The sequence below is a fragment of the Lonchura striata genome, chromosome 23 (assembly GCF_046129695.1).
Source record: "Lonchura striata isolate bLonStr1 chromosome 23, bLonStr1.mat, whole genome shotgun sequence".
NCBI lineage: Eukaryota > Metazoa > Chordata > Aves > Passeriformes > Estrildidae > Lonchura > Lonchura striata.
The window spans coordinates 10,252,701-10,265,889 of NC_134625.1; the positions used below are offsets into that span (position 1 = coordinate 10,252,701).

At 66.6% G+C, this 13,189-nt stretch overlaps 2 protein-coding genes across 8 annotated transcripts; both read right to left on the reverse strand.

Annotated features, from left to right (window-relative positions):
* Positions 1–911: 911 nt before the first annotated feature.
* TAGLN (transgelin) lies at positions 912–4,379 on the reverse strand. The gene is made up of 5 exons (XM_021530116.2): positions 4,341–4,379; positions 2,641–2,839; positions 1,555–1,732; positions 1,352–1,454; positions 912–1,153 (listed from the first exon to the last, which is right to left on the reverse strand). Exons 2-5 carry the CDS (start codon positions 2,818–2,820, stop codon positions 1,012–1,014), a joined length of 603 nt encoding a protein of 200 aa, XP_021385791.1. The 5' UTR covers positions 2,821–2,839; positions 4,341–4,379; the 3' UTR covers positions 912–1,011.
* An 812-nt stretch (positions 4,380–5,191) lies between these two features.
* On the reverse strand, positions 5,192–11,945 carry SIDT2 (SID1 transmembrane family member 2). 7 transcript variants are annotated; one of them, XM_021530117.3, is made up of 28 exons: positions 11,637–11,941; positions 11,356–11,477; positions 11,004–11,165; positions 10,850–10,895; positions 10,654–10,755; positions 10,493–10,576; positions 10,239–10,350; positions 10,090–10,155; positions 9,892–9,985; positions 9,710–9,765; positions 9,458–9,469; positions 9,247–9,318; positions 9,091–9,165; positions 8,837–8,899; positions 8,345–8,466; positions 8,193–8,266; positions 8,034–8,100; positions 7,831–7,904; positions 7,589–7,712; positions 7,374–7,491; positions 7,166–7,302; positions 6,981–7,089; positions 6,829–6,905; positions 6,700–6,746; positions 6,329–6,434; positions 6,123–6,233; positions 5,927–6,040; positions 5,192–5,844 (listed from the first exon to the last, which is right to left on the reverse strand). In XM_021530117.3, exons 1-28 carry the CDS (start codon positions 11,841–11,843, stop codon positions 5,782–5,784), a joined length of 2,616 nt encoding a protein of 871 aa, XP_021385792.2. In that variant the 5' UTR covers positions 11,844–11,941; the 3' UTR covers positions 5,192–5,781. The 7 variants fall into 7 exon arrangements, with proteins under 7 accessions (XP_021385792.2, XP_021385793.2, XP_077644165.1 ...); XM_021530118.3 differs by lacking the exon at positions 9,458–9,469 and having other exon boundaries at positions 11,637–11,943; XM_077788039.1 differs by having other exon boundaries at positions 6,829–7,089; positions 11,637–11,943.
* Positions 11,946–13,189: the final 1,244 nt, after the last annotated feature.

The following is a 13,189-nucleotide window of genomic DNA, read 5'->3' on the forward strand; positions in this document are numbered from 1 at the left end:
CTTCTGCCCTGCCAAAGCTTCCTCACTGTGGAAAAATGTGTCACACAGCAGCTCCCAGCCCCGGGGAGGGGGGACCCAGTGCTGGGTGCTGCATCTGGAGGAGCTGTGTGCCCTTGAGACAGTGTGAAAATTTAACAGGGTAGAAATCCATTTAGATTGAAGTGAAATGTGCCACTTCAAGCTTACTAACATAAGTGAAATACGCTCTAGTCTAGTACTGCAGCACTAGCAAAACTACCCCAGCTAAAGAGAAAGAATACAGATTTCCACACTAAAAAATAAGAGATAAGAAAGACTCCTCGAACCTTAAAACAAACAGAGCAGAGTGACACAGAAGTTCTTTCTATACTTTCTGACAAAAACTAAGTACAACTAGCTGTAAGTGTGCCCTGGGGTAAAAGGGGCTGCTCCAGGCAGGGGGAGGCAAGGAGCAAGGACAAAAGTGGCTGTCACGGTTCAGCAGGGAGAGGTCAGAGTTTGCCAAGCCGGGCAGGGAAAATCCAAGCTCCAGCTTTGGTTTTCCCCGGTTTGGAAGTGGCAGAAGCAGCAGCTCCCTTTTAGGGAGAAGGACTTTGGCTTTCCGGGCGCCATCGCCCAGCTGCAACAGGGCAGGCGGGAGCAAACCTCGTCAGGCCAGGCTAGATGAATATAACCTTTTAATTTGGACAAAAACGAAGTACAAAACCGAGGCCAATTGGGTTCCCTCTTCTCCCCGTTGCAGGGATCTCTGCGGCAGTGGCGGGCGGTGCGGGCGGGGCGGTGGCCCCGGGGCCGGGGCGCTGGCCCGTCCGGCCCGGGGGTGCCGGCGAGGGCAGGACCGGCGGGCGGCGGGGGTGCGAGGCCGGGGTCGGGGCTGCCCGGGGGCAGGGGCTGCCCGGGGCACGGCGCTGGGGGCGTGCGCTGGCGGGCGGATGCTCCTCAATAAATACCAAAGGATGGGCGGCGGCGCTGGGCCGGGGGCGCGGAGACGGAGGTCCCAGCTGGGGAGGGCTGGCGGCGGCGCGGGGGTGCCTAGCTGATGATCTGCCGGGGCCGGCCGTAGCTCATCCCCGCCTGTGACGCTCCCTTGTTGGTGCCCATCTGTAGCCCGATGATGTTCTTGCCCTCCTTCAGCTGGCTCTCGGTGAACTCCCGCTTGTGCTCCTGCGCTTTCCTGCGGGGCGCAGGGACAGGTCGTGGGGCACCCGCACCCCGATCCCCAGGAATGCCCCAGCCACCCTCCCTCCCTCCCCAGCTGAAAGTTGGGCATCCCAATTCCACTCCAGGGCGCTTCCAGGCGCAGCAAGGAGCCAGCTCTGAGCAGACCCAGGACAGGGGAGTCCCCACGCTCAGCTCGGCGCTCCCCCCTTACTTCATGAACCAGTTGGGGTCGCCGTGGTAGTTCCCGTCGTTCTTGGTCACTGCCAGGCTCCCCAGGGCCATCAGCGTCCTCTGCACCGCTGCCATGTCCTTGGCTGCCCAGGGAGAGAGGGGCGTGAGGAGGGGCACGGCACCGCGACCCCGGCACCCCCGGGACCCCCGGGACCACCAGCCCCGGCTGCCCCGCTGCCGCACCTTCAAACAGGTCCACGGTCTGGAAGATGTCTGTCTTGACCACTCCGTAGTCCTCGGCCGCCTTCAGGAACTGGGCAATCTGTTCCATCTGCTTGAACACCATGGTGGGCGGCGCGTCGGGGATCTTGACGGGCTTGGAGCCGTCGGGGTAGAGGCTGTTCACCAGCCTGCTGAGCACCTGCCACAGAGGGGAGCCTGGGCTTGCTGCTCTGCCCTTGGAGCTCCCCGAGCTGCCCTCAGAGCTCCCCGTGCTGCCCTCAGACCTCTTTGTGCTACCCTCAGAGCTCCCTGTGGTGCCCTCGCAGCTCCCCGAGCTGCCCTCAGAGCTCCCCGTGCTGCCCTCAGACCTCTTTGTGCTACCCTCAGAGCTCCCTGTGGTGCCCTCGCAGTTCCCCGAGCTGCCCTCAGAGCTCCCCGTGCTGCCCTCGGATCTCTTTGTGCTGCCCTCGCAGCTCCCTGTGCTGCCCTCGGAGCATCCCGTGCTGCCCTCAGAGTTCCCCTTGCTGCCCTCAGACCTCTTTGTGCTGCCCTCAGAGCTCCCTGTGGTGCCCTCGCAGCTCCCCATGCTGCCCTCGGGCCTCCATGTCCTGCCCTCAGAGCTCCCCATGTTGCCCTCAGAGCTCCCTGTGCTGCCCTCGGAGCTCTCTGTGCTACCCTCAGAGCTCCATGTGCTGCCCTCAGAGTTCCCCGTGCTGCCCTCGGAGCTCCCCATGCTGCCCTCGGAGCTCCCCATGCTGCCCTCAGAGCTCCCCGTGCTGCCCTCAGAGTTCCCCGTGCTGCCCTCAGAGCTCCCCGTGCTGCCCTCAGACCTCTTTGTGCTGCCCTTGGACCTCCCCATGCTGCCCTCAGAGTTCCCTGTGCTGCCCTCAGACCTCTTTGTGCTGCCCTCGGAGCTCCCCATGCTGCCCTCAGAGTTCCCCGTGCTGCCCTCAGAGCTCCATGTGCTGCCCTCGGAGCTCCCCATGCTGCCCTCGGAGCTCCCCATGCTGCCCTCGGATCTCTTTGTGCTGCCCTCGGAGCTCCCCATGCTGCCCTCAGAGTTCCCCGTGCTGCCCCCAGAGTTCCCCACCCCCGTGCCCCACTTACAATGCCGTTCTTCAGCCAGACCTGGAAGCCCAGGCGGCCCCGCTCGGGGCGTCCCACGGCAGCCCCGCACTGCGCCACGATCCACTCCACCAGCCGGTCCTCCAGCTCATCATCGTACTTCTTCTCGATCTTGGACTGCACGTCCCTGCTCATGCCATAGGCTGGCCCTTTGTTTGCCATGGCTGTGGTGGTGGGAGACCTGGTGGCACGACAGGGGCGGTCAGGCTGCGGGGATGCTGTCCCCTGTCCAGGGACCCCACAGACACCATCGTGTCATTTCCCTGCCACTCTGCTGCAGTGGGGACGAGCCCTTCCGACTCTTCCCTCGCCAGGTAACAGCCCTTCAGCTCCATCCGGGTGTGTTTGGAGGAAAATTCACCACCACGACCTCCAAAATCTGCCCAGACAGACGGCGTGTGTCCTGGCAGAGATGCCTCATCCCCAGCTCAGACTGTGCACAGGAGCAGCCCCATCCTTGTCCCTTGCCAGCTCTTGGCTGGCATGGATGTCCCGAGTGTGACCCATGCCAGGGTGGCAGGGTGACCACGTCAAGGCTGGCCATGGCACAGCAGGGTGCTCGTGGGATGGCCTTGGCACGGCAGGTCCGGGAGCCGAGGAGGAGCAGCGGGAGCCGTGCCCGTGCCCTTGTAAGGACATGCTGCGGGCAGTGATGGCAGGTAGCCGGCTGCAGGCAGGCCCCGAGGGTGCCAGAGAGGATGCCAGGGAAGATGCCAGCAGGGAGAGGCTCTGGGAGTGGCAGCCAAGCCTTTGGTGGAGCTGGCATCGCTCCTCCCTGCCTGGCTCCTTGCTTGGCATGAAGCCTGCGGGTGCCTCCAGGAGCCGTGTGGATGTCCCTCATCACACCCGGCCTCCATCCTGACCGCTGGGCACCGCAGCTCCTGCAGGCTGGGCTGAGACCTGGCACAGCTCAGTGCAGGAGAGGACACGGACCCCGCTTGCTGCCACACGAGCCCCGTGATGTATGTGCTGACACCCCACGAGCCCCACGGGCAGCCTGTGTCCAGCCCCCGAGCAGTGCTGGACACATCCCGTGATGTGCCCAGCCGATCCCGCTCCATGCCCTGGCCCGACCTGGCTCTGAGGGGTCACACACGGCATCCCGGGCCTCATGGCACTGCCAGTCCCCGGGACCGCCAGCCCCGTGCCCATCTCCCGACCCCGCCGAGCACGGGGCAGAAACGGGCGCTGGGGGCTGGAGCTGCCCCTCCATCGCTGCCCTGAGCCCCGCACGGCCCCTCCGGCTGCCCGGGGACCCATAGCCGCGCAGCCCCGCCGGGAGCGCCGTCCTGAGCGGAGGAGCAGGACAGAACCCCGGCTGTGACCCCAGGAGCCCGACCCTCCTCCGGGGAACCGCATCCCCATCCCGGGGAGCTGCATCCCCATCCCGGAGAGCCGCATCCCACCCGGAGGAGCAGAATCCCCATTCCGGGCAGCCGTATCCCACCCGGAGGAGCAGAATCCCCATCCCGGGGAGCAGAATCCCCATCCCGGGCAGCCGTATCCCACCCGGAGGAGCAGAATCCCCATCCCGGGGAGCCGCAGGTCGCAGCCCGGGAGCGGCTTCGCTCCCCCAGGCACAGGCACAGGGTCCCCATCGCGGGGAGCAGCACCCCCGTGCCGGGGGCTGGCGTTCGCACCCCGGGGACCCTCCCCGCCGCCCCCCCCGCGGCAGGACTCACAGGCGGCTGCGGACGGAGCGAGGGCGATGCTCGGCGAGGCACGGGCGCACTGCCCCGCGGGGACCCCGACCTTGTGCTAAAAGGAGGGCGGCGGGACGCTGATGTCAGCGGGGCGCGGAGCCCGCCCCCCCCAAACCCTCCCTCCCGGGGCGCCCGGCCCCGCAGCGCTCCGTGACTCCATCCCAGGCACCATATTTGGGGAAAGACTCCGAAAACCAGCGACGAAAGCCCGTGCTCGAGCATTCCCCGCGTGCCTCCGCCCCAGCGGGGCCGGGGCCAGGGCGGAACCGGGCCGGGGGCTGATGGAGTAAATCCTTTTATAGCCAGGCGGCAGCGCCGAGGGCTCCTGCTGACTTCATGGCTGGTTTTCCCGTGCGCTCACCGCCGGAGCCGGGGCAGGGTCCCCCCGCGGGGATGCTGCGGGGGCGCGGGTGACACCCACGGTGTCCGCTCGGGGCTGCCGGGAGCGCGGCGAGGCTGCGGCATCCCGCGGGCACCGCGCCTGGGCAGATCCCGGGATTCCCTCTGCCCCGCGGGCACAGCTGGAGCCGGTCAGGGCACAGCGGGCACGCAGCAGCCCTGGCACCGAGCAGCGAGCATGCCAAGGGGGCCCCAGGCCCCAGGGAACTCTGCTGCCCGCGAAGTGGGACCCCCCTGGGCATCCCTCACCCACCCGTGGGGCTGCCAGTCCTCCCCGAGACCCACAGGCCATCCCCACCCTCCCCACATGTACTCTCCAGGGCAGCATTTCCCAGCCCTTGCAGCATCTCCCCTCTCCCCAAGTCCCGTGGGGAGAAGGGACAGCGGGGGGAGCTGCCCCCTGGCACCCCGGCAGCAGCAGCAGGCACGGGCAAAGTGCAGACACTTTAATGCGAGTCCCTTCCAGCAGATCCACGCGCGGGGAGCGCGGCACCTCGGCGGGGAGCGGCGGGGCCCCACCGCGGCCACCCCTCCTGGGACGCTGCAGGAGTCACGAGTGGGGCCCCTCCGGCACTGCCAGCACCGTGCTGGCCCCACGCACCCCCACCTCCCACCCACTCGACTCAGGCACTGAAGAGAGACCCACACCCACGTGCTCGGGGGGCCACGGGGCTGCTGGCACGGCACCCGACCCAATCCACCCCCCGTGCCCACGGCCACACGGACACGGAGCAGCAGCAGCAGCACCTTTTCCAGTGTCACTTGCCACAGAGGACGGATGCTCTGGTGGCCCCCCAGCCCCATTTTTGGCTGTGACGGGCCCAGGGATGGGCACAAAGAGCCTGGAGGGACCCGGCTGACAGGGAGGAGGCAAACCAGCACCCCAGGGCTGTGTGGGGAGGGGGACAGAGTGGCTGGCAGGACCTGCAGCGTAGACATCCCTCCCCAGGGGTGGGTGCCCCTCCCGGGGCTGCAGCCGGGCGTTTGGCACAGTCCCAGGGCAGCAGGCGGCTGCAGGCTCCTAGAAGACGTAGATCTTGTCCCGCTGGACACAGTCCAGGTCATCGTCCAGTGTCAGCAGCACCTGTGGAGCGAAGGGAGTGAGGGGAGCAGGGCACAGGTGACCTGGGGACAGTGGCTGCCATGCCGGGGGAACCAGCACCTACCAGGAAGGAGCCGAACATGGCGATGGAGGAGAGGAAATGCCAGATGTCGTGGTCGTCAAAGAAGTCGAGCAGGATGCAGTCACGGTTGTGCTCCCGGGATTCAGCTGGTGTTTTCTGCCGGGCACAGGGCCAGTGTCACTGTGCCTGCCCATGGCCACCCTGCCCACCCCGCTGCCTGTGCCGCCCTCCTGCTCACCTGCCAGGTGCTGAGCCCCTGGAAGAAGAAGAAGAGGGCGAAGCCCCAGACCACGGAGGTGCTGATGATGCAGAGCAGGGGGATGAGCTTGATGCGCTCGCCACTGCGGAGCTGCGGGAGAGGCCGGGGTCACCATGTGGGCAGGAGCTGGCAGCAGTGCCCACCCCTGTCCTGTCCTGCCCGCTGGGCACGTGGGCAACTCCCACCTTCATGATAATGTAGAAGGCGAAGTAGAGGAGGAGGTTGCAGATGCCGATGGCCAGCAGGTAGGAAGCAAAATCATTGGGGCGGACAATGAGGCCGTAGGCAGCGCTGGGGAGGCAGGGACAGGCAGTGGGGTCAGCATGGGGGTCCCCCTGCCATGCCCACTGTCCCCAAAGGATGTCTGCAGCCCCCTGGAGATCAGGCAGCACTTGGGGACTCCGGGGTGCCACAACTGCAGGGAGACCTGCCATGCTGGGCTCACGGATGCCATGAGCTGCCAGTCCTCAGCCCAGCGCCAGGAGAGGGACGGGGGTGGCAGCAGGGATGGGGAGAAGCAGGGTGGGATCTGGCACGTGCCCAGCCCGGCACTCACAGTGACCAGTTGATGATGTTCCCCATGACCAGGAGCACCATGCGGTCCTGCAAAAGAGGAGGGGGCTGTGAAGGGCCAGGGGAAGCTGCTCTGGGGGGCTGCCGGGAAGGGTCTCTGCAGAGCACTCACCACGTACATGGGCCCGCTGCACTGCCGCACGCAGTCCGTGTACAGCACGTGCAGGATCCTGCGCAGGATGCCCGAGTCTGTGGGGACAGGGGAGTGACACGGGGGGGCCACCACATTGTCCCCTCCCGCCTCGCTGATGGTTCCCCCCTCACCTAGCTTCCAGCGCCCCATGTAGTACAGCTGGGTGCTTAGTAGCAGCGTGGCCACGATGTGGATGACGGAGAAGACGATCCAGAAGGCCGTGTTCCCCTTCCCAAAGACCTGCAGGGCGAGCGGGGGGCGGGCAGTGAGCACTGGGGGCAACCAGCCCCGCTCCCTCGGTGCCCACTGCACTCACCACGCCCACCACGGAGAAGAAGATGACGAGGGCCAGGCAGGCGTAGGCGCTGTAGGCGCTGGCGTTGATGTCCGGGTGGCGCTTCTGGTAGAGCTTCAGCATGCAGAGCCCCGCGATCATGTACATGAAGGAGGTGTCTGGGGGGGCACGGCGGTCAGACGGGCGTGGGGGGCCCCGGTGTGGGCAGGGGGGACCGGGGGGCACTCACCGAACTGGAAGTTGGTGTAGTTGGGGCAGACGTGGTAGCAGGCGCTGAGCAGCCCCTCCATCATGAGGGCGGTGCCCATGGCGTAGAAGAGCCCGAAGTGCTTGGGGATGCCACACTCCTGCGGGGCAGAGGGGAGGGAAGGAGGGGAAGTGGGGGGTCCCGGGAGGCTGAGCCCCACCAGGCAGCCAGAGCCCCCCACCAGCCCTGTCCCTCACCAGGGCGTGGGTGTCGTTGCGCAGGAGCGCGCGGTTGTAGTTGATCTCGCGCTGCAGGATGATCAGCAGGAAGAGCAATCCCAGCAGCACGTAGCCCAGGTTGCTCAGGATGTTGTTGAAGGCGCTGCGAAGGGCCAGTCCCCGTGTGGGTGCTGTGAACCCCCTCCCTCCCTGGGGTCCTGCTGAAGCCCAGCCCCGGGCACAGGGGACCCCCAGCCACCCTCCACCGCCCCCCAGCCCACCTGAGGTTCCCCAGAGGGTGGGCGCACAAGAAGTTGTAGTAGCAGATGTCCTGGTTGCCAGTGACATTCACCACCTGTGGGCAGGGCAGGGTGAGGGACACAGGGGGCTCCCAGGGGTGTCCCCAGCATGCTGGGGAGCACAGTTTGGGAATGCAGCCCCCAGGGCTCCAGGAGCCCCTGGCCGCTGCCCTGGCCACACTCACTGTCTGGTAGGTGATGACGAGCTGGATGACGGGGAGGGCGTAGAAGACAGCGATGGTGGCGATGTTCCTGGGAGAGGGTGGGGCTGTCAGGGGGTCCCTGCTGTGCACCCCGGGCTGGGACACTGCCGGGTGCCCCCCTCCCCATTGCCTCCCACTCACCAGAAATAAATCTGGTACTTCTTCCGCAGCACCCGCTTGTCCTTGCGCGCCAGGTCGGCCACGCACAGGTATTGCTGGAAGGAGAGGGGGGTCAGGGGGTCAGGGGCCTGCCTGGCCAGCAGGGACACGCTGGGGGCTGGGGAGACACGCACCTTGGTGCGGATGACGTTCTTGTCATAGTCGATGTCGGCCAGCGTGTCGTAGTCGTCCTCCTCCACAGAGCTGAGCGAGTCCAGGCGCGGCCGGCCGGCCACGTTCTCCAGGGACCGCTCCCCTGCGGCCGAGCCAGGGCCGTCAGCAGTGCCCAGAGCCTCGGTGCCCACCCCAAGAACCCCAATCAACCCCAATTAACCACTGGGCTGCCTCCCTGCCAGCTCACATGGGGACAGGTTTCAGCTCCCTACAGCCCTGGGGAAAGGTGGTGGCCGTGCCCAGGGGGTCAAGCACTGCCCCGTGCCTGTTCCCCAGGGCTCTGCCACGCTGGGGAACACCGAGGGCCAGGCAGACAATGTCCTGCCCTGCAGCCCCTCTGGTGCTGCCCTTGCTCTGAGGGAGGGGAGCAGGGGTTCTGTGCCCTGGGCACAGCCCGGGGCTGGGCAGATTTCGCCCTGATTGGCCCGACCCTGCCCGGTACCAGCATCTACCCATGGGAATGCTCAGTGGCCTCGTCGGGGCGGAGGGCGTGCGCCGCTTGAACTGCTCCTGCCCTTCAAAGGAAAGCCAGAGTTACCGAAGCAGAGCTCCCTGAGGCGTGTCCCAGATGGAAACCCCACTGGGGGCTGCATGGAGGGGCCAGCAGCCCCAGGACCCTTCCCGGAGATGGAGGGGACAGAGCCAGGATGCCAGCGGGCACAAGGCTCCGCAGGGCTGCAGCCACGCCAGCGGCCCCACAACTCACCCACGTAACTGTAGGAGACTTCTGCTGAGCCCAAGCTGTCTGTGACGCCCTCGGTGCTGCTGGAGGAGCCGTTCCCTGCAAGGACAAGGACAGGCAGAGAGTGGGCACAGCCCACAGGCAGGGGGTGAGGGATGGGGGCCAGCGTGTGGCACTCACCGAAGGAGCCGTAACCATAGCTGTCGTAGGGGCCGTGGTGCAGGAAGGAGTCGGGGATGTTACGGGAGTGACCTGCAGGACAGGAGGGTCCCTGTCACCATCCATGGCACCCCTGTCCCAGGGCTGCACGGCCATTGGGCACAAAGCAGCTCCCACCCCTGCTGCCCTGGCACGGAGTGAGCTCGGAGCCAAGGACAGCACTGGCACCTACCCAGGAGCGATGCTGGGAGTCCCCGGAAAGCCAGGAGAAGAAAGAGATAGACCTGGTGAGATGCAAAGCCCCAGCACAGCCCTGCCAGCCCCACAGCAGGGCCCTCTCTGTCCCCCTGACACTGGGATTTACCCCAGGGACTCAGCAGGATCCTCCTGCAGAGGCAGAGGCTTTGCCACAGGGTGGAGAGGGCAGAAAAATGAGGAACCCCCGAGGCAGACCCTCCATGCTGCTGCCTCCAGCCCTCCTCACCTGTGTCCAGGCTGGGCGAATCCATGGCTGCCAGGAGCCCCTTCCTCTTGTGCTGCCTGCCAAGGGAAGCAGCTGTCAGCCCGTTTGTGCCACTGCTGGGCGAGGGGACACAGCCCCAGGGCCCCCAGCAGGACTGTGCCCACGGCTCAGCACCAGAGGGGCAGTGGCACCCGGGCACTCACCGGCAGCCCTCCCAGCAGGCGATGAGCAGCGTGAGGATGTAGAAGGAGAGGAAGATGCCGAGGCAGAAGAGAACGCTGCGCACGTAGGCCTCGGCTGTGCAGAGCCAGGACAGGCTCTCAGCGGGGGTGGCACCTCGGGGGCCCTGCCATGGGTCCCCAGAGAGCACCCCCAGCACCCCCAGCCCCTCCCAGACTCACAGGTTATGGCGGGTGACACCATCACCTCCAGTTTCTTCTGTCGGTTGTGCTGATCCACGGGTTCATCTGAAAGAAGGCAGGGACAGGGCTCAGCTCTCTGCCCTGTCCCTTGTCCCCACACAGCCCACGGTGGCAGCCCCACTGCAAACCTGGAGAGGCATTCTTGGAGAGGGGGTAGTAGGGCAGAGCCCCCCCGCACGCCTCGTCCTCCGTCTTCACCACCACCACCACATAGAAGCTATGGCTGGGGAAATCCTTCTTCTGCAGCAAGAGAAAGGGGTCAGCAGAGCCCAGCAGGGGTGTCCCATGCCAGAGGTTATCCCTGGGACACTTTCTGTGGGCTCTGGCAGCACCAGGCAGGGACAGGGCATGGCTCAGCCCCGTGGCACAGCCCCGTGCCCACCTGCACCGTGATGGCCGCCTTCTTCGTCATGGTCTGGTACATCCCGATGAAGGCCACGTTGTTGTCCAGGTCGTAGACGGGGCACTGCAGGGGCAGAGGGGCCGTCAGCCCCGCCGGGCACCACGGGTCCCCCAGAGAGGACACCCACTGCCCGGACCTACCAGGATGTCCTGGATGGAGATGACGGAGCAGGGGAAGGCCATGGCTGAGGTCACCTTCACAATCACCGAGTCCACCTCCTCGGGGAACTCATACTTGAAGTACTGTGGGGAGAAAGAGCCCGGTGCTGCCACGGTGGCCACGCTCCCCTCCTGGGTGCAGCCCCCTCCCGTGCCACGCCGTGCTAGCTGCCCTCACCTGCGGCTGGGCGGCCGTGGCATTGAAGCTGAACCTTTCGTTGGTCCTGCAGAGAGCACGGGAAAGGTGACGGGTGGCGAGGGGGGTCTGCAGCCCCTGCAGCCCCCACAGGCAGCAGGCGGGGAAGGGGACAAGGGCGCGGGGCTCCCCTCACCGCAGCACAAAGTTCTCCACGCGGGTGACCCGCAGCTGGTAGGAAGTGTTGAGGGAGAGCGTGGAGACATCCACGTAGAAGTGCTGGGTCTCCACCTCGGCCTTGGTCTGCGGCTGGCAGAGCGTGCGGCTCACCTCCTGGTACGCGTATTTCCTCTGGTACCTGGGCAGGGAGAGAGCCCTGTGTGCCCACAGCCCCTCCCAGGGACCCCTGCATGGGGCATCCCTGCGTGGGGAGTCCCTGCAAGGAGAACTCCTGCATGGGGAGTCCCTGCGTGGGGAACTCCTGCATGGAGAATCCCTGCATGGGGAACTCCTGCATGTGGAGTCCCTGCCCAGCCCCTGGTACTCACAGGCCCCGGAGGATGAGGGGCACCTGGAAGGAGACCACCGCCTCCTTCTGCCTCACCACGAAGAGGACGGGCTGGTCCTTCTGGTCCGAGAGGACATTGACCGACACCCGCACGCCCTCGGTCTGCAGGGACGGGGGCAGGTGAGGCGCGGGCCGGGCAGGAACCGAAGGCTGGACTTTGCTCGGCCGCCGTGGCAGACGCTGCCGTGCCCCGCCACCCCAAACCCCCCTGGGCACAGCCAGCCCGGGGCACACGCGGCGCCGGCGACCACCCCGGCTCACCCGATTCCTGCGGACGCTGTGGTTGAAGGCGTAGATGTTGAGCAGGTTGGCGTGCACCCAGTCGCTGTAGGTGGTGTTGAACTGCGCTTCCTTCTCGTGCACCTGGCGGTCCCCGCGGGGCAGGGGCTGGGGCCGGGCGGGCGGCGGGGGCAGCAGCGCCCCGGCCAGCAGCGCCCAGGCCAGCACGGCCGCCGCGGCGCCCGACATCCCGCCAGCATCCCCGGCCAAGGTCCGCGGGGCGGGACGGCACGGGAGGGACGGACGGCACGGACGGCACGGACGGGACGGACGCGGCGCTCAGCCGGGGCGCGCCCGGGCGCGCTGCGCCATGGCCGGGCCGAGCGGGGCCGGGCGCGCTGCGGGCGCTGTGCCGGGGCCGGTCCCGGGGCCGGTCCCGTCTCCCCTTCCCGTTCCGCACCGCGGTAAACACGGACCGGCGGTGACGTCAGCCCCGCCGCACGCCGAGTGCCCGGCCGGGGAAGTGACGCGGCGGGCGGGGCGGGGGGACCGGGACGAGAGCGGGGCACCGGGACGAGAGCGGGGCACCGGGACGAGAGCGGGGCACCGGCCCGAACTCAAGGGACCGGGACGAGAGCGGGGCACCGGGACGAGAGCGGGGCACCGGCCCGAACTCAAGGGACCGGGACGAGAGCGGGGCACCGGGACGAGAGCGGGGCACCGGCACAAGCTCGGGGGGACCGGCCCGAACCCAAGGGACCGGCCCGAGCCCGAGGGACCGGCCCGAGCCCGGGGGACCGGCCCGAGCCCGGGGGACCGGCCCGAGCCCGGGGGACCGGCCCGAACCCGGGGCACCGAGCCCGCGGCCCCGCGGGGGAAGCCCGGCTCCGTAGGGAACCACGCAGGGGATGCCCTGTCTTACAGGGCGGGCTCTGTCCCATATAAAACCCCATTAGGGAGCCCTGCTCCATATGGGAACACATACAGGAAGCCCTGCGGTACAGGGGAGCCCCATGGCCATATAGGGCCCCGGTTCCAAGGGGGTGCCCCTGCTCCGTTTTGGATCCTCTGGAACCCCATAGGAAAAACCCTGGTCTGCAGGGCAGATCCTGCCCCATACAGAACACTGTAGGGGAGCCCTGTCCTCTATAGCACCCTATAAAGGATCCCCTGCTCCATAGGAGATCCCATACGGAGTCCCTGCCCCAACAAGGAAGCCCAGGTGCCATGCAGCACTCCAGACACCCACCCAAACCCCTTGCCCAGCTTCCCTGCCCCTAAAGTCTGTGAGAACATGGAAGAATCATGTCAGGGAAGGAGTGGGTCTGCCCCATCCCTTTCTCTTGCTGCTCTCTGGGGTTCTTGCAGCCTCTCCCATTTGGTGCACCCTTCACCACCAGAGATGGAATAATTCAAAGTACCTTGGGAGTTTTCCCATGCTTGGGATAGCAGGAGTGATGCCACACTACATTTTTGGTGTGTCTCCCAGAACACCCCCCGATTCCAGCTGTTGCTGAGCCTCCCACTTCCAGGCCTCTCTCCAACAGCTCTGTGACCTTTATATCACATTTTATTCCCTGCAGTTGGGGGTTTTG